We start from the raw sequence: 23,796 nt of genomic DNA on the forward strand, positions 1-23,796 counted from the left end.
CGACAAGAACGGCAGTAGCTCAGCAGCCGACCCGGAAGCTCTTCCACCACCAACCGCGAGGCCGCGAGGGGCGTGAACCCGGAAGCGATTTCTTCGCCCCGGTAGCATCGGGATGGAAAGCTAAGGCCTTTGAAGATCTGGAATCCCCTAGTTTGGGGAGGGGGTGAGGTGTGTATGTCGCTGAGCTGAGAGGAGAGGGAAGGCCAATAAAGAGCTTGTGGACAAGAGGCTCTCCGAGTCCAGAGATCAGAGCTCTCGAGGCGCGGGGTGCGGAGGGCGGCCGAACACGCCGGGTGGCTTCTGGTGGCGACCGACTGTTTTCCTGTCACAGGAAGTTGGGCCTGGCCGCTGGGAAAGTGAAGGGAAGGAGAAATGAGAAAGCGGTGACGGTCCCCCGCCCCCCAGGTGACTGTCCCACCCACTGAATTGAATGTAGTGGCCCGGGAGGTCCTCGGCCCCCCACACGGGTGAGACGAGGAGGAGCACGATTCAGACTCCAGCGAGAGAAACGGAAAGGTAGGAGGCCGAACTATCTCCATCCACATCTAGTTTTTCCAGGCAAGGACTTTACTTCTTACAAGTAATTACAAAGACGCCAAAGACCCTTTTTGGGTGGCGGCTCTCGGTGCAGAGAGGCGTGCACGTCCTTTTCCGTTAGTGGACGCTGATGGGCGGTGGCGGAGGAAAAACCTCCTAGGCAGAGTGTTGATTTTTGTCATTTCAGGAAAAGCGATTCACAACTTGTCCTTGGAGCTCACCGCTCCTCTCTTTCCCTCTCTCCATCTTTTAAGGCTTTGGGCTTTCGTTCTTTGCTCGGTTCTCCATGGTGTTTTTAGCTTCACCAGAAATCTTTGATCTAGCTGACCTGACTCGGGACCTCACCTCCATGATTCCCTTCTCACTCTTGGAGAGTTTTTGTATCTTCAGTTTGCTTGCAGATGCTTCTCTCAGCATCATGTCTTTTAACTGCTTTGATGATGTCCTCATCTTATTTTGGGGAAAATGTCAAAAACTCAAAAATGTTTTCATAACAGTAGGAAAACAAATAATTCATTCCATGATCTTTTCGACTTAAACCCGAGTTAATGTGTTAGTTGGTTTCCCCTTCGAACTGGGTTGAAGAACTATAGTAGCAGTTGATATAAAGCATGTTTAGATATACTACGGATGAAATCATGCTCCCCCAAATAACCTCCTTAAATATACTTGTAGGAATTCATTTGTTTCCCAATTCCACTATTACTTAGTTCCTTCTCTGTTAGCCAGATTTAGTATAATTGCATTCAGAAGTTATTTGAAGATTATTAAATATCTTAAATTACAGAATAGAATGTCACTTAACAGAAGGAAAGTACTTGAAAATTACCGATGGTACTTTTTGATACTACCTGATGATTGGTAGAACTGGTTGAAAGGACAAGGACAAAACAAGCTGTGTTAGAAGTAGCACCAATGACTATTTTCTATTCTGCTTTATTATTACTTCCTCTCTTTTTATTACTATAAACCAATTTGAGTGGCAAAAGGATGAAATTTTTAATCGTCAACATATCCCTGTAGGGGAATTCTTACAGATATTTAGTTGCCATCACTTCTGTCTAATGTAACAATGCTTTAAAATATTAAATTGTTCCAGGAGAGTGGAGAAGTGGCATGTAGCTACTCTACCTCAGTTTTTTTTTCCTGTAAAATGGAGATAATAATAATACTTCATCAGGTTTGGGGGAGAATAAAATGAGTTAATGCATGTAAAGCACTTAGCACAGTGTCTAGCACATAATAAACATTATAGGTGTTAGCATTTATTATTTTAAAAGCATAATAACATGGGTTTTATTAGGTTGAAAAACATTGCTTAAGGATGGAGGAGAATGGATCAGGAACATCCTACAGAACCCTAAGATAATGCTCCTTTTTTTGTTTTTATTCATGAAGTACACTTTCTGATCATTATTGGTAATTTCTATTAGCATGTACTTTGTAAATCATCTTGTCAATTTTGACTTCTGGTAACTAAATTTACAATACCTATATTCATGTACTGAATCTTCTCTTTTTCTTCATTGCAAACAACTTTTAAAGTCTGTCCATCTGGGGAATTCCGTGGCGGTCCAGTGGTTTAGGACTCTGCCCTTTCATTGCCTAGGGCCCGGGTTCAATACCTGGTCAGGAGACTAAGATCCTGCAAGCCTTGCAGTGCGGCCAGAATAAATAAATAAAGTTTGTCTGTCTGTACTCTATACAACAAATGTTTCTCATTAAAGACATTATTGGCAGTTTGTTCAACAGGACTGTTTTTAGTAAAGATGTTAACAAACCTCCCCCCATGGGGACTAAATGGCATCTGTTCACCCCATTTCTCCCCAGTCATAGTGAGGAGAAATGCCCGTACAGATTTTCAAATGATCCCAGGTAGGTATCACTCCCAATTGAGAACCACTTCTACATATTTGTAAGGCTTTATTAGTTAGGCAGCATATTATCATTTATTCTTAAGCATTTTCCAGAAAATGCCACATATTTCCTATTGGTCACTTGAACCTTTATCTAAAATTCAGTCTAAACACACTACAAATTTTAGTTATAGCTTTTTCTGTTATTTTTAGCTCAAATTACCCTCTTCCAATCCTTTTGCATGTGTTTCTGCCCTAGCAGTTTTGCCTTCATATATTAGTAGCTTCTGTTCTTTTCCTCACTTAAGCCTTTGTTTCCTTCTTTCATGTCACTGGAAGTATGTATATTTCAAACATTCAAGTATGACTATTTCTTGAAACTCAATTTTTAGAATCTTTGGGGTACATTAACATTAAATGGCGTAAAAACAAAATGCTATAACCCTCACGGTTTTTAAAAATTATATCACATTTGTTTATCTTTTAAAAATTGAGTGTATTGTGCAATACCAAATATTCTAGAGAAGTGATAAGTATTAACAAATAAAGCTTTTTTGCTAATAGATGTTTTTTTAACATGAGTTGACCAGCGCAGGAATTGATTTGCTTTAAATCGTGTTTAGAAAACTAAGAATTACTTGATTTCTCTTTTTAGGTGCTTAGTAGAAAAAAGGGTTTCCATAATAGTGCCATATATGTTACAAAATGTATTCACAATGCAATGTCTTTCTTTTGGGGGCTGGCAGTCTTCAAGGAGGCATCCATACATTTCAAAATTTGTTGGGTTTTATTATCTTGAAGTCATTGTTAATCTGAGGTGAAAAGTAATTGCTAAATAGAAATTCTGAAAAGAAAAAAGCCTCATCTTTTTCACTTAGTATAGAAAGTGCTGTTGTATGAGGTGGGTTTTAAGATGATCTTATGGAAAAACTGAACTGAAAATAATTCAACAAGGTATAGAGTGAAAATGAATGTCTTCAAAACTTTTCACAAAATGAAATGTCTCAATCCTAATGTTTTCTGTAGTTTCTCTGTTGAGATAGCTGTAGTTTCTCTGTATCTAAATCAGTGAACATTTTTATAATCTAAAATAAAATTTTTTATAATTTATAACTAAATTTTATAATTTAAAATAATTTATAAATTAAAATAATTTTGTGCAATAATTTTAATGGTTCTTTTAATTTTAGCCTAACATTTACTTAAAATGTCATAAGTTACTGGATTTTAAAAACATTTCTTTTAAAGGAAATTTTCCAGTTATAAGGCAGTGGAAGGAAGTAAATTAAAGGCTTTTGTTATTACACAAGGAAGCAAATTAAAGGTTTCAAAATGACTATTAATTGCAGTTGAGAAAACAGTAAAGTCCTCTATCTCCTCTCAAAAGATATTCAAAACCTCTCTTGAAAATGAGCTCTTTTTTTTCTATGAGAGTTGGGGCAATAAGGAAATCATTAAATATGAACAGGTCATTTTAATGCCTAATGGACTTTAAAAAAAACTGAAGAAGGTTCATCTCACCATGGCTAGGAAAGCAACTCCTTGCTTGATGTTCTTTTAGAAATTTACTGGCATATAAATGAGAGGAAGTTTTTTTAAAACAAATAAATAAAATATATTCAATACAAAGAGATTTGTTTTAGTCTAGCCATGAAAAAAAATTAATAATAGCACTTAATGAAGAGATGGAACTATCAAACAACCAAGAGTGCTTGAACTTCAATTACTTGTTAGAAATTGCCTAATGGAGACTTCAAATTAGTCTGGGGAAAAAAGTGTTCATGTGTATGTATATTTAAATATATATATTGTATATTTGGAAAAAATTTTTGGATTATGTAGGGAATTGATAATGGAAGTGGGAAATATTCTTAAATCATCATCAGAAAGCTTTTATGAACTGACTAAATGTTTTTGGGTCTGTGATAGGCAGCTCCAATGAAAATTATAAACTATCCTTTAGTTCATCCAAATGTCAGATATCAAAGTTCTTTTTAAAGATTCTGGAAAGAATGTCAATGGCAGCTATCTATTTCTAGCTTCCAAACTATTAACAGTATGACATTCACTTGTGCAATTTATGGAAAATAAGTGGGTACTATTCTAAATTGCTAGTTCAAGCCATTTTTTACTTAGTATTTACAAGACATTTTATAATCATATCACCTTTTTATAGGTCCAAAAGGCAGATTCTTATGCTGTTAAGACCTATGAAAGTATGTATCCTCATTTTAAAAAACAAAAATCTACCTTTAATAGAAAAGGAAAAAAGGACAAGGTAATCTTAAATTATAAACAAAGGTTTTGAATGGTAACATATTATCAGTTATCTCTGACTTGCTTTTTACATAGTATATGTATTCTAAGATAGAAAAATCAACATTTTATTTTTTAAATTGTTTTTCAGAGTGGTTATGTGTCCTTTAATTTAATCTTTCAGGGGATTTCTTTGTTTTATAAAGCAATGGGAAATCCAGAAAACATAGAAGATGCGTACGTTGCTGTTATTCGGCCAAAGAATGCTGCCAGTCTCAATTCTCGGGAATACAGAGCTAAGTCATATGAAGTGAGAACGATTTACTAACATTTGATTTTCAACCATTGAATGTCATTCTCCATTATCATTTTCATTTACATATAAAGTATAACCATAGCCTGTAAATTCTTGTTGATAACCTTGATCTTGACAAGCTAGAATTTACAGTCGTAGATCTGCCCATCATCATGTCTTTTCCGCTACATGTATTTTGACCATTTTTCTATTCATTGATATGGATAAATTATTAGATATTAAAAGTTACTTATTTGAGTTTTACTTATATAACTTATGAGAGTTTGGTTTTTAGTACAGTTTACAGAATGGCTCTCAAAAATTGAAAAAGAAATTGCAAAATTCAGCTTATTCAAAATTCCAACCTAAATTTTGTTCTTGGCTGTTTTCCCAAAGAACTGTTTTTAAAAGTTCATTAAAAAATATCTTTACCTTTAATTAAGTTTTAGGCAATTAAGTTACTTCTCTGTAGTCTTGAATACATATATTAGTAAACATGATTGAGGCTCCTGCCAAAAAAAACCCAAAGCAGAATTGTTATCTTTTCTATGCAGCAGATTTCAAGCATCATAAAATACTTCTAATCTAATCTAACTTGAACTAACTTCTCTAGTATTTTGCTTTAATTGCTTTTTTAAGGTTAGTTTTCTGAAACCTATTAAGGGATACTGCAGGGGTTCTGAGGAGACTACTGCTTCAGCAGTGCTCTGACTTACTGGTTCTCAGTCTTGGCTACACTGTTAAATCACCTGGGGAACTTTAACATTTCCAGTACCAGGACCCCACTCCCCTGACATTCTGATTTAATAGGTCTGAGATGAAGCTGTGCATTGATACTGTTTTGAAAGAGTCCAGGTTATTCTTATATGCAGCTAGGGTTAAGAAAGACTGCTGGCTTATTATATTCTAGGGCAAGTAAATTTAATTTTAAACACTCTCTTAATATTATTTTTCTCATCTAAGATTTTGTTGCATGAAGTTCCCATTGAAGGACAGAAAAAAAAGAGAAAGAAGGTTTTGTTGGAAACTAAACTTCAAGGCAACAGTGAAATAACACAAGGCATATTGGATTATGTAGTAGAAACCACCAAACCAATTTCTCCTGCAAACCAGGGTATCAGAGGTAAGAAACTTTTCTTTTTAACACAGTTGGCTTTAAATGCTTGTGGAGAAAGACATTTTAAAAAGTAGATTAAAATCAGTTTCTTTTTATGTTCCTTTTCATTTGAAAAACTTGAAAAAGACTCAGAAATTTCTAGGGTTTTTTTTTAAGGTGCAGCCAAGCCCCCTTCAAAAAGCAACTTAACAATTTTTTTAAGTTAAAAATATTTTTGAAATGTTTAGATAATTTTAAGTAAAAAAAAAATTGAAAATATTTAAATTGTGTTAATGATTTGTTCAAGAGAGAGAGGAAGCCAACAGGTGGCTTAAAAATTAAAAGAAAGCATAAAATTACTTTTGTTAGAAGTGTATATTTCCCTAGATAAGTATCTGTGAACTACTATGTTTGTTTCTCTACTCCAGGACAAGAGAAAACTATAAACCTCTCTCCATAACTAAGTAACAGTTAAGATTTTGTGTATTAGAGCAAGTCCTATAAATTACCAGGCAGCAGAGGTTTTCTTCCCATTTGGTCACAAGAAGAAGATCATTTTCAATGAGCCAAAATAAATTGTAGAAGTATTCACCCTGAAAGGTTCAGGCCTCATTAAAAATATTAGATAATCTATAGCCTATGAAACTGATTAAACATTAATGATCAATTTTATCAGGCTGTGGCCTCACAAGAAGCATATAGCAGAAGTTACAGAAATTACATACTCTGTCCAGGATTCAGGCATTATAATTAAAAAGGTAAAGCTAATTTCAGTCAAACAGCAGTTGAAAACAGTTGTTGATAGTGAGGTAAAGCATACCTCTCTGTGCCTAGTTTTCAGTTTTTTAAAGCTTATTTAGTGTTTTTTTCTATTTGTTCATCTTTATAGAGATTAGTTGTCTAATTCATCTCTCACTAAAGAGACTATTTTTGTTGCAGAGATAAGGCTGAATCCTGTAATTTGATTTGTTGGTTATTTGGGATAGTTGTTCTCTAGAGATAGCTGAACTAAGCCTGTTTCATAACTTCTGGAGGTACCATTCACCATATTTATCTCCCCAACTGGTAACCTCCTCAATAGGGCCTGCAGGGTTTTTGTGGCTTGGGGCTCTAAGCATTGTAACTCGAGATTATAAGAAGTTCCTGCATAAATTTACAGATCTTTGATACACATTCTGAGTACTACAGAGAGAATCCCCTTTCCCTAATTATCAGATTGACTTTTTAAATAAAATGATCTAGAAATTGATCTTAGCTAAAAAGGGGGACTATCCCTGTGGGTGATCAAGGCAAGTGAAAGGCTCTTCTTTTGGATGCCACAAATTTGTCAGCCTTTTCTACCTCAGTCTTGGACTTCTCTGATAAATTTTCATCCAGATTTGTTTTACTATCACTAAATTGTTATAGTTATCAGGATCTATTCTGAGATCAAATTACTGAGACAAAGTCTGAGCCCAAATCACATATTTGAGCTGAGATAGACAAGTCATAATTTGCTATGAATTAGCCGAACTCTACCACTTGGTTCATTTACCAAGCAGGGGGATATAAGTGATATCAGTGTTAACAAAAATATCCCCCGGCCCAGAGGGCTGGGTAGTTTTTCTTAGGAGAAGTTACAAGTGGATAGGCACCCTGAAACATGTCTAGCACAATTATATCGTATATACTTAGACAGTAGAATGTACTAATACATTTTCAGGCAGCTTTTAATAAGAGAAATGAAAGTAAAGAAGTTTTACTTAACTAAATAGACAGTTATATCAATGAACCATGCCATACCTGACTATCCTATTCAATTGAGGTTTTCTAAAAGTGTGAAATATTTTTATAGAGTAATATGATTTCTTATATAAGCATCACATGAAAATTACCAATGACTTTATAATAGCAGTAGTTGTGCCTTTTTGTGCAGTGCTATATATAGTTTATAAAACACTACCACAATTACTTATTAATGAAATTCTTAAATTGGTCCTGTGAGTTAGTATATAGTCATTTTTACATCTGTAAAATGGAAATGCAAACATAGGTTGTCACCTACAAAAATCATATTCCCATTAGTGGAGGAGTTAGGACTAGAACTTCATTTCCCAACTTGTAATCAGTGCTTTTCTTTCCCCGCATGACAGATCTCACAGTTGCATATATAATTTGCAAAGTAGGCAATTAAACAATGGATCAGAACTGGATTTAGGGAAGCTGCAAGGCAGGAAAGATTAAGTGGGACAAGACCTCAAGCCAGACAAAAGAAATATTGCCTCTCAAATTTATTAGAATGTATCTAACACTTATATTTTGTACAAGTGTCTATTTTGTAAAAAATTGTTTGGGGGCTATAATAATAATGTGCCATAATAATCACAAATATTGACTCCAGCATTTTGTGAATGAATGAAGCTGCTTGAGCTCATATTATCTACCTGTCCGCAGAAGGCATCCAGCCAGGCATTCCTACCTGGGTCAAGAACAAGGTTCTATTTCTTGAGATGGGGAGATTGGAAGGGTTGATAAAAATTATGACAAAGATATCCAGAATATGAAAGGTTTTAGAGTGAAAGACTTGTAGGTTGTTATTTATAGCCCCCTTGCTGCCAAATCAGGAACAACAGACTAAGTATAAGAATGGTGGTTACGGGCTTCCCTGGTGGCGCAGTGGTCGGGAGTCCGCCTGCTGATGCAGGGGACACGGGTTCGTGCCCCAGTCCGGGAAGATCCCACATGCCGCAGAGCGGCTGGGCCCGTGAGCCATGGCCGCTGAGCCTGCGCGTCCGGAGCCTGTGCTCCGCAACGGGAGAGGCCACAACAGTGAGAGGCCGCGAACCGCAAAAAAAAAAAAAGAGAATGGTGGTTACAATTCAGAACAACAGTTTATAGCCCAATCAGATTTTAATAAAAACTGAAATTGAGAGTGGAGGTTGAATATTAAATGAAGAGCTGCTAAACTTTAAGACTTTGCAGTTTATGTACACTACGCTTCTTGGCCAGCTTAGACTTTAGTGAAACTCTTACCATCTACATCCCAACTGAATGAAGTATATGCCTGTTCACCTTGCAGGATGTGTTGCTGTTCAGCTGCTCTATCAGTCCTTAGCAGGATGGTTTTCCTTGCTACGTATAGGAAGCTTCTCTTTTAGTGAGTCAGAACAGGGGATCTATTGGTTGATTGTCCACAGAATGATTTACATTATTATCAGAATTACCAGTTTTTATTAGTGCCCATAATAAAATTGACTTTTTATATTTCAGTTCCTCTTAATACTGCCTTTAAAATATTTTTTTCTAATTCTCAAGGTAATATATATGATTTTAAAAGGCCCATTATTTTTATCTTTACTGACTTAAAAAAAATGATTAGGAAAACGAGTGGTACTAATGAAGAAATTTCCTCTGGATGGGGAGAAGATGGGCAGAGAAGCGGCATTATTTATTGTTCCATCAGTTGTCAAAGGTAAAGTCTAAGTTTCACCTTATGAATCTTTGTATACCTTAGGTGCTAAGCTAAAGTCTGTTGAGGAACTTAGGAATTTGGATTCATAGTTACTATTGTAATACTATTATAGAATACATGTTTTTAAGATAATGGAAGATGGAGAAATTTGTTACTTAAAAAGATGGTTTGATTTCAAAGTAATATTCAGGCTTCCAGACTGATCAGTAATATTTTTGTTTCTGTTTTTAAAAGTAGAACAAAGAAGTGAGGAAGGAAGCCATAATCGAAACAAAAAGTTTTTAGCTTATAATGAGGGATTTTTCAGACTGTGCTATATACGTAGAATAGAAATAAAAATTTATGTATTTTGGAAAATTAACAGATTATGATCAGAACCTATCTTATATTTGGGAAAAGAAAGTGTCAGTAATAGTTCTAAAATACTCTTCCCAACAGTAGTGGTAATATTTAAAGAACTTAGATCTAATATGAAAATTTAATTTGAGCTTTGACAAGGAATTTATCCTATTATGCTGGAATAATAGAAAAAATATTGAGGTTCAGTGCAGACCATGCAGCCCACTAATTTTGTGTTCTGGGCAAATCACCTCTTTAAGCCTCACCTCTTTATTTGTAAGATAGATACCTGCTCCTACTTGGTTCATCGTGCTGGAAGAATTCAGTGAGGTATTAGATGTAAAAATCACTTTGGAACCTGTAGAGTACTGGCCTCATGTAAGGCCGTAATAATACTAATGATATATTAATGACCCACTGTGGACATCTCATCAGACTGCTGCTACACAGTACTTACACGTATTTTATTAGCCAGCTCTATCATTACAGAATTTTTTTTTTCCCCAGCCATACTTAGGTTAAACAGATCAGTATGTTAAATGGTGCTGGAAACCTTATTATTAATCAGAATTTTACAACATTGTTGAGGAAGAGAAAGGGGAAACAATTTCTGTAGTCCTCCAGGATTCTAAATCCTGCATTCACCCAAATGGATAAGGTCACAGAGCTGGCCAGCAATTGAATCCAAGTCTACTAATTTAAAATCTAGAACAATTTATGTTATACTTAACAATTTTTTTTAACATACTGTGTACTTTTAAATAAAAATCATGCAGTCGTAAACCTTTTATATGATGGCATAATTCTTCATTTTTCTTTTTCAGATAATACTAAATATACGTATACTCCAGGATGCCCAATTTTTTACTGCTTACAAGATATTATGCGAGTCTGTAGTGAATCCAGCACTCACTTTGCTGCACTTACAGCAAGAATGTTAATAGCCTTGGATAAGTAAGAACTGCCATTAAAAATATTTTTTAATAAATCAAATACATGTTCATATTAGATATTAGCTCTGAGAGATAGAAATTCTTTTGGAAGAAAATAATAAAATTAATAATATATATATTAAGAAATGGTAAGTTTTTGAAGTATAATATAAAAATTTTAAACCCCAAAGACAAGATTGTCCTGATTTGCTTGCAACATGTTAAGTTTATTCTTAGAAAATGACAAAGATTGCCCTGGCCTAAGAATTAAGATTCCTTTGTTATAAAACTAGATTTAGTATTGATTTACCCTTATCAGTGAACAAGTCGTTTCACCTGTCATGCCTTTTGTCTTTCTGTAACAGCAGGTCTAATGTCACCTACATCTCAGTGGTTTAAATTTTTAAAGGGCTTCGTGTTTTTTGAAAAGGATTTTAATTATTATTTGTTACATGCATTAAAAAAAATAGTTTGCTATGTCCAATAACAGAACTTTTATTTACAGTAAATGAAGTACTTAACACTAATTAAAATTATAAAAATCCCGGGACTTCCCTGGTGGCACAGTGGTTAAGAATCCTCCTGCCAATGCAGGGGACACGGGTGTGAGCCCTGGTCCGGGAAGATTCCACAAGCTGCAAAGCAACTAAGCCCGTGCACCACAACTACTGAGCCTGAGCTCTAGAGCCCGCGAGCCACAACTACTGAGCCCGTGTGCCACAACTGCTGAAGCCCATGCACCTAGAGCCTGTGCTCTGTAACAAGAGAAGCCACTGCAGTGAGAAGCCTGTGCACATCACTGAAGAGTAGCCCCCACTCGCGCAACTAGAGAAAGCCTGCGCGCAGCAACGAAGACCCAGCAGAGCTAAAAATAAATAAATAAATTTATTTTTTAAAAAAATTAGAAAAATCTGAATGTAGTATTAGAAAGAATCACACATCAGAGTTGGATAGTAGTTTAGTTTTTTCATCTTCACTTTTTAACAAATACATCTACTACCTCTTCTTTTTATTTTGCCAGGTGGTTAGATGAACGTCATGCACAATCTCACTTTATTCCGGCTTTATTCCGACCTTCTCCTCTTGAGCGGATAAAAACTAATGTTATAAACCCTGCATATGCTACTGAATCAGGTCAGACAGAAAACTCGCTACATATGGGCTATAGTGCACTAGAAATAAAGAGTAAAATGTTAGCCCTAGAGAAAGCAGATACCTGTATTTACAACCCTTTGTTTGGATCAGATCTTCAATATACAAACCGGGTAAGAGTTGAATGAATTTTGGCTTTGATTTCAAAAGACATGTCATTTCAAATGTAATTTTTTTTCCTGAGATAAATGCATCTATTACTAATTGTAAACATTAAGATGACATCCGTACTTAGCTCTATTTTTATACATCAAAGTCAGGTGTCTAAAGCTCAGTATCTAAAGCTGTTTTTGTTTTTGTTTTGTTTTGTTTTCCCTTTCTAGGTAGATAAAGTGGTAATAAATCCATACTTTGGTCTAGGAGCTCCAGACTACTCAAAAATCCAAATTCCCAAACAGGAAAAATGGCAGAGAAGCATGAGCAGTGTCTCAGAAGACAAGTATTGTTCTGGTTTTCCTTCACATTGCTTTTTAAACACCTAATTCTAATGTTAAAATACTGTTTAAAATGATATATGCAATTAGTATGCAATGTAATCATTACATAAATGATTTAGTTTACAGCTGCTCAGTGAAACATAGCTTTCATAGATATGTCACATTTGTTTCAAAACAATATGAATTTCAACAGTGCCTGTTTTTTTTTTTCTTCTTTTCTTTTAATGATTAGGGAACGACAGTGGGTAGATGATTTTCCTCTCCATCGAAGTGCCTGTGAAGGAGATTCGGAATTATTAAGCCGACTTCTCAATGAAAGATTTTCAGTCAACCAATTAGATAGTGACCACTGGGCACCCATTCATTATGCATGCTGGTAAATAGATTATTCTTTTGTTTTTAGAAAGAATGAATCCTTAGTTTATAAATGTTAGTGCTTCTTTTCAAAGCTGTTCTCATTCCAGCCACTTTTTCCTATACCATGTTTGCCTTATGAGCTTTCTCTGTAGTAATCTTTGATTACTGTGTATGTGCCACACCGTTCAGATTTACAAGGTCTGCCCCACAGGAAAAGTATCATTAATGTTTTCAGGCATCCTGAGGTCATGCAGTAGGATAGCTAATGACTAGCAAGTGCCATTGCACAGCACACAGTCCCTTATTCACCCTTGCAATTTCTATTGTTTCGTATTGGAGTTGTGTTATGTTTGTTTATCCTTATTATATTTTATTTTATTATTGTTATTATTTATTTTTTATTTTTGGCTGCGTTGGGTCTTCGTTGCTGCGTGCAGGCTTTTCTCTGGTTGCAGTGAGTGGGGTCTACTCTTAGATGCAGTGCACAGGCTTCTCATTGCAGTGGCTTCTCTTGTTGCAGAGCATGGGCTCTAGGCACGTGGGCTTCAGTAGTTGTGGCATATGGGCTCATTAGTTGTGGCTTGCAGGCTCTAGAGCTCAGGCTCAGTAGTTGTGGCACATGGGCTTAGTTTCTCCGTGGCATGTGGGATCTTTCCAGATCAGGGCTTAAACCTGTGTCCCCTGCATTGGCAGGCGGATTCTTAACCACTGTGCCACCAGGGAAGCCCTATCCTTATAAAATTTACATGTGTTAGCTACTTATGGTTTGACCTTGCATCATGTTAGAAAAGTATTCTTTTAGTTCTTTGGAAAGCTGTGGTATCAGGAAACACCAAAAGTTTTCATTAGAATTAAAGCCTTCCTTTTTTTTTTTTTTTTTTATGAGAGGGATTAGCTCACAGGATTGGAGTTAGCTCTTTCCACTAGTTGCCCAGTGTAGTTCTTGCTCTGGTACTCTTCTCACATAATAATAACTCTTCCCCTCAGCCTGGGTTACGTTCTTAAATTTATGTTCATAGCAGTAGTTAACTATCTGCTGTAGCCTGTCCTCTAGAAAGGATGTAATTAAGTTAAGTTATTTACTATTATTTCTTATGGGAAAGTTGCCTTTGACTTACTGTTTAAAGTGAACTTCTTTGACTAGTTTAAGAAGTGCCTGCACTATTTACGGCCTGTTAAAGTCCACAACTTTTTAGCTGCATGACGTTGAGCAAGTGACTTTACTTCAGAGGTCCCCAACCCCCAGGCTGTGGACCGGTACTTGTCCGCGGCCTGTTAGGACCCGGGCCACACAGCAAGAGGTGAGCTGCAGGCGAGCAAGCGAAGCTTCATCTGCCGCTCCCTGTCACTCGCGTTACCTACCGCCTGAACCATCCCCCATCTATGGAAAAATTGTCTCCCATGAAACCAGTCCCTGGTGCCAGAAAGGTTACTGCTGCTTTACTTTACCTCTCTGCATCTTAGTTTATTATCTATATGTAAAATACATTAATTAGATCATTTTCAACTCAAACTCTTTTTATTTCACTGTGATCAAACAGCTTATTGATCAATATTTCTGATCTAGTAGCTAAATATAGTTGCTTTTAATATATATCTTTTCTCCATTAAAAATATGCTGTTTCCTTAAAAATATGCTCCTTTATTAAATAAATATGCTCTTAATTTTTTTTCTGTTTCCTTAAAAATATAATCTTTTATTCTATAAATGTATTCTTAATTGTTTTACCATTACAGGGAATTTTTATACTCAGATTTGGAAAGAGTTACCCTAAATCTTCTTACACTGAACTTACAGTTGTTTCTTCAGATTACTGGTAGATACTGGTAGCAGCAGCAGTACCAGAAGAAATCACATGCTTTTTGTTGAGCTAAACAGAAAGAGGTAGAGAATATAGTTCAAACTCCAAGAAAGTACACTGTGGAATTGAAAAAGACAGAGGCAGTAAATTTTAGCTTAGGAATCCCAAATTTATATTTGCCTATATTGTTGCCCTTTTTGCGGCAGGGCCTTTTTTTCTTCTCTATTAAAAGAATGGTAATATTTTCAATTGCCTATTACATAAAAACAGAAGTATGGTATAGTATTTAATGTGCTTTGGAATGTACCTACGTTTCAGACCCAACTGAAACTTTTAGTTCCTAAAAGTATGGCCTTTAGCAAATTACTTAATGTCTCTAAGGATCTGTTTCTTTATCTAAAAGATGAGCTTAATTTTAGTGCCTCTCTTCAGATTAGAGGAGAAAATGCAAATAAATGCTTTGAAGGGTACCTGGCAGTAATAAGCACTCAAAAAATGTTGTCTGTTATTAAAGTGTTATAAAAATTTAAAGATTTTGATGTCTGAATCTAAAATTCATTACCTGTTGTATTTTTATTTGTAAAGTCGTATTACTGCAATACACCAAGGAAGAGTTTTATCCTTCGATAAAACTAATTTCTGTTAGCTGGAAATAATAACCAAGTTTAATACACCACTAGTAGTATAGGTCACCTTGCAATACTTTTTATTTTTTTTATTTTTGGCTGCATTGGGTCTTCGTTGCTGTGCGCGGGCTTTCTCTAGTTGTGGTGAGCGAGGGCTACTCTTCATTGTGGTGTGCAGGCTTCTCATTGCGGTGGCTCCTTTTGTTGTGGAGCACGGGCTCTAGGCGCACGAACTTCAGTAGTTGTAGCGTGTGAGCTCAGTAGTTTTGGCTCGTGGGCTCTAGAGTGCAGGCTCAGTAGTTGTGGCTCATGGGCTCAGTTGCTCCACAGCATGTGGGATCCTCCCGGACCAGGGCTCAAACCCGTGTCCCCTGCATTGGCAGGCGGATTCCTAACCACTGCGCCACCAGGAAAGTCCTGCAATACTTTTAATAAGATAGATAATTTGATTCATGTGAATTTGAATGAAGACTGATTTAACTGTTTAGTAAAGAACATAAATTACCTTATCTTGGAAATGTACTCTTATTCACTAACTGGTACGAGGATTGAGAAGGGGGATACTGGGCTATCTCATCGAGAGACTGGGATTTGGGGCCTATCTTTATAAGCTTAGACAAGATGTTTTACCCATCTTTCTCTGTTTTCTCATCTTTAAAATGAGGGGTTTTATTAGATCAGTGGTTCTCAAACTTTTGTGTTAGGGTTCCTTGTCATTCTTCAAAATTACAGGATCCCAATTAGCGTTGGTTTATGTGAAGTATATCTAGTGTTACTATATTAGAAGTTTAAACTGAAAAATATTTTAAGCATTTCTTAATTCATTTTAAAATAACAGTAAATATATATTAACATAAATAACAAAGTTTTATGAAATATGCCCTTATTTTCCAAAAACAAAAAAATTAATGAGAAAAGTAGCATTATTTTACATTTTTGCATCTTTTTACTGACTAGCCTTGTAGAAGACAGTTGGATTCTCACATCTGATTCTGCCTTTAATTTGCTGCAATTTTCATGTCAGGTAGCTTCTAGAAAACTCCATTGTACACTTATGAGAAAATGATAATGAAAAGGGCAGATAACATCTTAGTATTATTATGAAAATATGTTTGACCAAGAGGACACCCTGAAAAGATTTCAGAGATCAAAGAGTTTCCTGGATCACTCTTTGAGGACCACTTAATTAAATCACTCCTAGGATTACTCCAACTTCAAAAATTCTCATATTGATGACATGTGCCTAAAAATTTTCTTTACTAGAATCACCATTTTCCAAAACTATTTAAGTTGGCTTTCTCCCCTTATGGGTAACTTGTCAGCCACTCAGTAAAAGTCTCACTGACATCTCATATTTTCTCACCTCTCTCAAATCAGTATCTTCTCTCTCTGATAGTACCTTCAGGCTTCCTATCATTGCTAAAGAGTATTTTAGAACTATGATGATTTGGCTCCCTACAAATTATTCCATCTGATTTCATTTGGGCCTTCACTGTAGCCAGTTGTGTGTTGTCTTTGTCTCATTCATCTTGGCAGCCTTTTGGTCCCCTATAAACTATTCTAAATCTTTCTACTCTTAAGCACTTAAACTTCCACTACCTTTTTTCTCTACTCTCATCAGATAGTTTTACCCCCTATTTTCAAAGACAGTTGACGCCATCAGAAATGTCCTTCTTCTCCACCCCAATCATCAGTTTTTTTGTTCCCATCTCTCTCCTGTATCATAGAGTTTGCATGAAAAATCCTTCTTGTTCCCCATTAAATTCACTTCTTACTTTTCTGCACTTTCTTTCCTCTTGTCTTCAAACATACATGGTTCCTCTCCCTCCTTGAAAAAGAACCTTAATTTGAACCTGCTGCCTCTTCTGGCCACTATCGTGTTTATTCCCTTCCTTTCATAGCCAGACTTCAATGGTAAGGGGGCCACACACACTGCTTTCTCTTTTTCACTCTTCATGAACCTTCTTAACCTTTTCTGAGTTTTTAATCTCTTTCCCTGCTCTGCTGCATTAAATGCTGTTGACCACCCCTTTGTTCAAGGAACAAATTGCAGTTGAAAGGACAGCTATAATGGAGCTATAGTAAAGGTCAGTACAAATGCAAGATATAACTGATACCATTATTATTATTATTGAAATACTGGTCTCCATTCTGTGACCCAAGCATGTGTTTATAGTATGGAAACACCTATACCACGATTCAGAAAACTGGATTCTAACTGGCTGGTAACCATGAGACGTTGGGCAAGTTACTTAACTGGTACAAGCTTCATTTTTTTCATCTGTGCACTAGAAATATCTCTGCCTGCATCATAATTTGCTGTGAAGATTATATTAAGTAATTATATAAGGAAGTACCTTGAAAACTTTAAAGAATCATACAAAATATGTTTATATTAATTATTTTTATTATTACTTCTTGAATTGCTCCCCTAGTATCTTTTCCTATCCTGAAAGTGTTTTTCAAGATGCATTTCATTGTTCTAAAATGTTCATCTTTCTCAAAATTCTCTCAGAAAGATTTCATCCATTCCTCCCAGCCTTAACAGTAATTCTTCTCAGTTGGATGAATTTGCATATTCTTAGATATCTCAAGCCTTTGCCTTCCTCCTGAGTACCAAGTCTGCATTTTCAATTGCCAACTGAACAATTTAGTCACTCATTTTTTTTTCTTTTTTTTTTATATACATAAGGCAGTTTGGAGAATGCAAAGACATAACCTTCAAGGAGCTTCCAGGCTGATAGAAATGTATATATACAAGGATGAAAGTAGATAAAATGAGGTTAAAAACTAAAACTGAAATGGTAAAGTGTAGTGGGAATATACAGGAGGTAGATTTTAAACTGTTTCAGAGAAATAATAGAACTTAACCTAAACAAAGTCAGGAGGGGGAAAAGGACATCTCAAGAATAGCTAAGAACATGAGCAAACAGTCATATGAATAAGAAGGCTAGGATACAATTAGCAGGTTCAGGCTGTAGGAAAACCATAGGGTATGTGAAGGGGAAGAAAGTTGACAGCAAATAGTATTAGTTCTAAAGATGCTATTTTCCCCTCAAATGCACCATATTTAAAAGCAAATTTCCTTTCCCCTTCTACCCATTTATTTCCAAAAAATGAATTACCTTTCCACCATTGCATTAGATTGCGACCTTATATAAGTCTTTATAACCAAATGGTGGACTCACTATGTCTCGCACATTCTTTGTACTCTTTTTCCCACTATCTAGAATATTTACTTCTCTTCAGCATCTCTTCAGCTTCTTCCTATTTAAAATCCAGTTCAAATTATTCTTCTATCAGAACACTTTTCAGAACTGAGACTGAAATCTTATCTTCCTTTTCCAACATTTTTTAAAGCATTAATTATATACTATTATGATTTGACAAATATATATTTTTTGATTGTTCTCCTCAACTGTTACTTAAATTTTACAGTGTTATGTAACTTATCTTATGTTTTTGTTTTCCTCTCTGATTACATTATAAGCCTTTACCAGAGCAGAGACCGTTCATCGTAACATATCTTTGTGTCTCCCACATTGCCTCATACAGCAGCTATGTGGAGAATTACGTCTTTGGGCCTATTTTGTAAATCAAAGGCAGGGCTGAGTAAAAAGCATTATTAAATTTATGGGTTACTTTCTGCTTCTGAAAAGAATTTTGACTAAAAATTTTATCTCCCTAATTTATAATTTTTGTATTGTATTTTGTGTGATAGTGATTCTCTGTCATCTACTCTATCTTGTATTTGAGATTATATTTTCTTCCAGTTGATCAGAAATAGAAACAGTTGAACTGAATCAGAGTAATTCATAAGAAATCCCTAAGCACTGAAAACATTACATCTGTGTCTTCATTGCTTGTTCTCTGCCCTAGAAAGATCTTAGATATTGTCTAAAATTTGGATTTTTCAAACATTTTAGGTGACTTTTTAGGTGTTTTATTTTTTTATAGGTATGGAAAAGTTGAAGCCACTCGCATATTGTTAGAGAAGGGAAAGTGCAATCCAAACCTTTTAAATGGACAACTTAGTTCTCCTCTTCATTTTGCTGCTGGAGGAGGACATGCTGAAATAGTACAGATTCTCCTAAACCATCCAGAAGTTGACAGAGTAAGTTATTTTCCAGGCTTTTTTTTTTTTTTTTTTTAATGATCAAACAGTGAATAACAATGACACTAAAATGGTAAGTTATACACTTGAGAGGTCAGCTGAAAAATAAAAACAAATTTCACTTACTATATAGAATAAGTAATATTTATGGGTATACTTTGCTTTTGTACATACTTTTTTAGATTATAGTAAAATATGTCTCACATAAAATTTACCATTTTAGCCATTTTTAGATGTACATTGGCATTAAGTACATTTACATTGTTTTAGAACCATCACCGCCATGCATCTACAGAATGTACATAAAATTTAACCTCTTTTCACTTTATAGTGTATTTTCTCAAAAATATCTTTAAGAAGGAAAAGGATATTTTGGAATTTGTATTAACAAGTATTTTGGGGCTTCCCTGGTGGTGCAGTGGTTCAGATTCCACCTGCCGATGCAGGGGACGGGGGTTTGAGCCCTGGTCCGGGAAGATCCCACATGCCGCGGAGCAGCTAAGCCCATTCACCACAACTACTGAACTTGTGCTCTAGAGCCTGCGAGCCACAGCTACTGAGCACACACGCCTAGAGCCCGTGCTCTGCAACAAGAAAGGCCACCACAATGAGAAGCCCACGCATCACAACGAAGAGTAGCCCCCACTCGCCCCAGCTAGAGAAAGCCCGTGCACAGCAACAAAGACCCAGCACAGCCAAAAATAAATTAAATAAATAATTTTTTTTCAAAAAAGCTTTAACAAAACCTTTGTTGTTACTATAATCAGAACTTTTTTTGGGGGGGGGGTGCGCGGGCCTCTCAGTGCTGTGGCCTCCCCCACTGCGGAGCACAGGCTCCGGACGCGCAGGCTCAGCGGCCATGGCTCACGGGCCTAGCCGCTCTGCGGCATGCGGGACCCTCCCGGACCGGGGCACAAACCCACGTCCCCCGCATCGGCAGGCGGACTCCCAACCACTGCGCCACCAGGGAAGCCCTATAATCAGAACTTTTGAAAAACAGTAATCACATTGATTAGTGCTTTGAGTCATCTTTGGCAGTTCATGTTTAAGTATAGCATGCACTAAGTTTGCTTAATATGTACTTAACACTTGACAATAGTTTTGTAATGAAACTTTGATATTTTCCCTTATTTGTACATTTGTAATGCCTTTTATCTTTAACCTTTTTCCCCCACATTTCTAGCACATAACAGACCAACAAGGAAGATCTCCTTTAAATATTTGTGAAGAAAACAAACAAAATAATTGGGAAGAAGCTGCAAAATTGTTGAAGGAAGCCATTAACAAACCAGTAAGAATTATCTTCATAAACTAATTAGAGCCAAGCATTGTATTTAAATTGATAAGTAATTTGAGGATCTGTGTCAAGGGTGGAAGGATATAAATGTATGGATGGCTTCTTTCCTGCTTTTATAAAACCTCATGGTTAGACTTCATAGGTATTAAATTTGTTATCATCCCTAACATTTGGATATTTATTCTTGCATATCAAAATAAAACTGCATAAATAAATATTTCGATCAGTTAAAATTAATCTAATTTCCAGTGTAATCTGTATACTTGGTGTGCTGATTACAAATTTTAGCCTATTCATTGGAGCATCTCTCTCTACTTAGGCCTTCTAAGTAATATATTTGTAAATATTGGGCTGGCCAAAAAGTTCGTTCGAGTTGTTCCATAATGTATGAAAAACCTGAACGAACTTTCTGGCCAACCCAATAATAATATTACACATCATTTGGTAATTTATTTTTGGCAAGTTGTCATCTATTACAGATTCATCTTCCTCCTCAAGATAGTGAATGGGTTAAAATAGGAGATTTCTAAGTCTTTTATTCTGCCAATTCAACCTGGCCTTTCCACCTACTTATGTACAAAATAATTAGCAGTGACATTAAAATAGAGAAGAATTAACAATTAGAAAAAACTCAGTTATGCCTGAAAGTTATAGTGATGTTAAAACTGTTATCAGTTTAAAAATTGTTTGGAAACTTAAAAAACAGATAAAAGGATTTATACCAACTGATAAAGGATAAAAGTTTTATACCAACAGGTATAACCCATATGTTTGAGCCTTTCCAGACATTTCTATTAAGTAGGCAATGAGTATTTGTTGAATATTTTTGTAAATTTAACACCATAAAATGCTGAAAGTGATGTGATAAAGAATACATATTCTTTATTTATTCAGTACATGATCTCTGCCTTTAAGGAAAATTACACACATTCATACACATTTTTGTCAAAACACTATTCCCTGAGTACAGGACAAAAGCAAGGAAATAGATAAGCAGTACAGGCACCCTTATGTTATACTTCATTGCAATTTGTTTTCTATTTGTATAGTTAAAACACATTTTTAGGGACTTCCCTGGCAGCACAGTGGTTAAGAATCTGCCTGCCAATGCAGGGGCCACGGGTTTGAGCCCTGATCCAGGAAGATCCCACATGCTGTGGAGCAACTAAGCCCATGCGCCACAGCTACTGAGGGTGCTCTAGACCCCGCGAGCCACAACTGCTGAAGCCCGTGTGCTGCAATGAAGAGTAACCCCCTCTTGCCACAACTAGAGAAAGCCCGTGTGCAGCAACAAAGACCCAACACAGCCACAAATAAATAAATAAATTTTGTAAAAAACCATTTTTATTTCTTATATAATTTTTATATCTGAATGTGTAAAAGGAATTAGGTACTTTTATCTAAAATGAACTGTCCTGGAAGTTGTTTGGTGGCATCAGTTACTTCCTATAACAATAAAAATGTATTGAGAATATCATTTCTCTCTGGGATTTTCTGAACAGGAGGAAAGAAACTGGCTCATGGTCCATTGTTTCATAACTTTTATCTGCAAAGTCTTCTATCACAGATTCCTCTTAGGACAAATTATTGCTGGTACACATTTCTACATTCTAATTTGTGGCTCACTAAACTCACGAGGTACTTGACTAACACCAGATTTAGTTAACCAAGTCTATATCCCCCATTTGATATTTACATTGTACATTAATGGCTTTAAAATATACTTTCAGAAGATTTTGAAGTTGAATATTTTTTAAAAACCCATTTGCCTTAGTTTCTCAAACTTATTTGACCATGGAATATTCAGAGGAAAACATGTTAGAAAATATAAATAATGAAAAAAAAATTTTTTTTAATATCGCTAGAAGGTCCAGTGGTTAGGACTCTGTGCTTCCACTGCAGGGGGGGTGCAGGTTCAATCCCTAATTGGTGAAGTAAGATCCCGCAAGCCACATGGCAAGGCAAAAATAAATAAAATATTGCCAGAAGATTCTCACTTGAAGTTGTTTTTAAGCAGATGAAGTTGAAATTAAAGCATTTTGTTGTATTGGGATGTATAATTTATAACCAGGTTGCATAATTTATTATCATTCTTTGTCCTAGTATGAAAAAGTTCGAATATACAGAATGGATGGATCATACCGTTCTGTTGAACTGAAGCATGGAAATAATACCTCAGTGCAGCAGATAATGGAAGGAATGCGTCTCTCTCAAGAAACACAGCAATATTTCACTATTTGGATCTGTTCAGAAAATCTCAGTAAGAAATTTGTTATTCTGTTGTATAAACCTGATTATTCCTTTTTGAGAGTGGGTTGGTAAACTTAAGTATAGCATCAATTATTATTGACTTTTAAATTTTCAAATGAGACAGTGTTCTTCTCTTTTATACAGATTGTTTATGTTCAGACTGCTGAAACAGATAAACCTCTGCTTCCTCCTGGCCCCTCTTTGTTCATACAATGGTTTTTTTTTTTTTTTTTTTTTGCGGTATGCGGGCCTCTCACTGTTGTGGCCTCTCCCGCTGCAGAGCACAGGCTCCGGACGCGCAGGCTCAGCGGCCATGGCTCATGGGCCCAGCCGCTCCGCAGCATGTGGGATCCTCCCGGACCAGGGCACGAACCCGCGGCCCCTGCATCGGCAGGCGTACTCTCAACCACTGTGCCACCAGGGAAGCCCGCGTACAATGTTTGAAATGATAAAAACCAAAACATTTTTCTTTGGCAATGAATTTGATTTGAATGCTGTTAAACGTAGTGCTCATCCAACTTGCCTTTATTTTCAGTGCTCACCTCATCTCAGAATAATACAGATTTTCTTTTTCTATATATTGGTTTTCTATCAGATCTTTGTTATTTAAACTCGACCCAATGTCATTATAGATTTGTCTCTCAGACAAAGTATTGCAGATACATAAGGGATTTCATTGAGGTGGTTGTGATTGGTTATCTAGTGATTTAATTGTATTTTTTTAAACACCAAATTCTACTGATTTTCTCATTAAATAGGCTATCATGGAATTAAGGATCTTAAATATATTTGATAAATTTTATTCATTTTCAGATTTAGTCTCATAATTCTTATATTCTTAATAAACAATTAACCTCAAATTGGGTAGTAATGTTGATTAAAGTCAATATTGATTTAAATTTAGATCTGTAATTTGTGTGTGTTCAGTACTTAGGTACAGAGAGTTTGATAAAAAGTTTCTATGTGTTGATATAATTGGTTCATTTTTACATTATCATT

The 23,796-nt window shown here is 35.8% G+C and overlaps 1 protein-coding gene across 3 annotated transcripts in view; it reads left to right on the forward strand.

The window, feature by feature from the left end:
* Positions 1–106: 106 nt before the first annotated feature.
* The window catches only part of KRIT1 (KRIT1 ankyrin repeat containing), a 37,896-nt gene continuing 14,206 nt past the window's right edge, over positions 107–23,796 (forward strand). The window contains exons 1-12 of one of the 3 annotated variants that reach the window (XM_079932136.1): positions 107–168; positions 332–516; positions 4,834–4,959; positions 5,908–6,067; positions 9,399–9,491; positions 10,655–10,784; positions 11,784–12,027; positions 12,238–12,353; positions 12,584–12,727; positions 19,094–19,250; positions 20,434–20,541; positions 22,651–22,807. In XM_079932136.1, coding sequence (XP_079788262.1) covers positions 4,858–4,959; positions 5,908–6,067; positions 9,399–9,491; positions 10,655–10,784; positions 11,784–12,027; positions 12,238–12,353; positions 12,584–12,727; positions 19,094–19,250; positions 20,434–20,541; positions 22,651–22,807 — 1,411 coding nt within the window. In that variant the 5' untranslated portion in view covers positions 107–168; positions 332–516; positions 4,834–4,857. Of the gene's footprint in view, positions 517–4,833; positions 4,960–5,907; positions 6,068–9,398; positions 9,492–10,654; positions 10,785–11,783; positions 12,028–12,237; positions 12,354–12,583; positions 12,728–19,093; positions 19,251–20,433; positions 20,542–22,650; positions 22,808–23,796 lie in introns of those variants that run through there. The other 2 variants (XM_079932135.1, XM_079932137.1) reach the window with 2 other exon arrangements.

The sequence above is a fragment of the Stenella coeruleoalba genome (assembly GCF_951394435.1).
Source record: "Stenella coeruleoalba genome assembly, chromosome: 9".
Classification (NCBI taxonomy): Eukaryota; Metazoa; Chordata; class Mammalia; order Artiodactyla; family Delphinidae; genus Stenella; species Stenella coeruleoalba.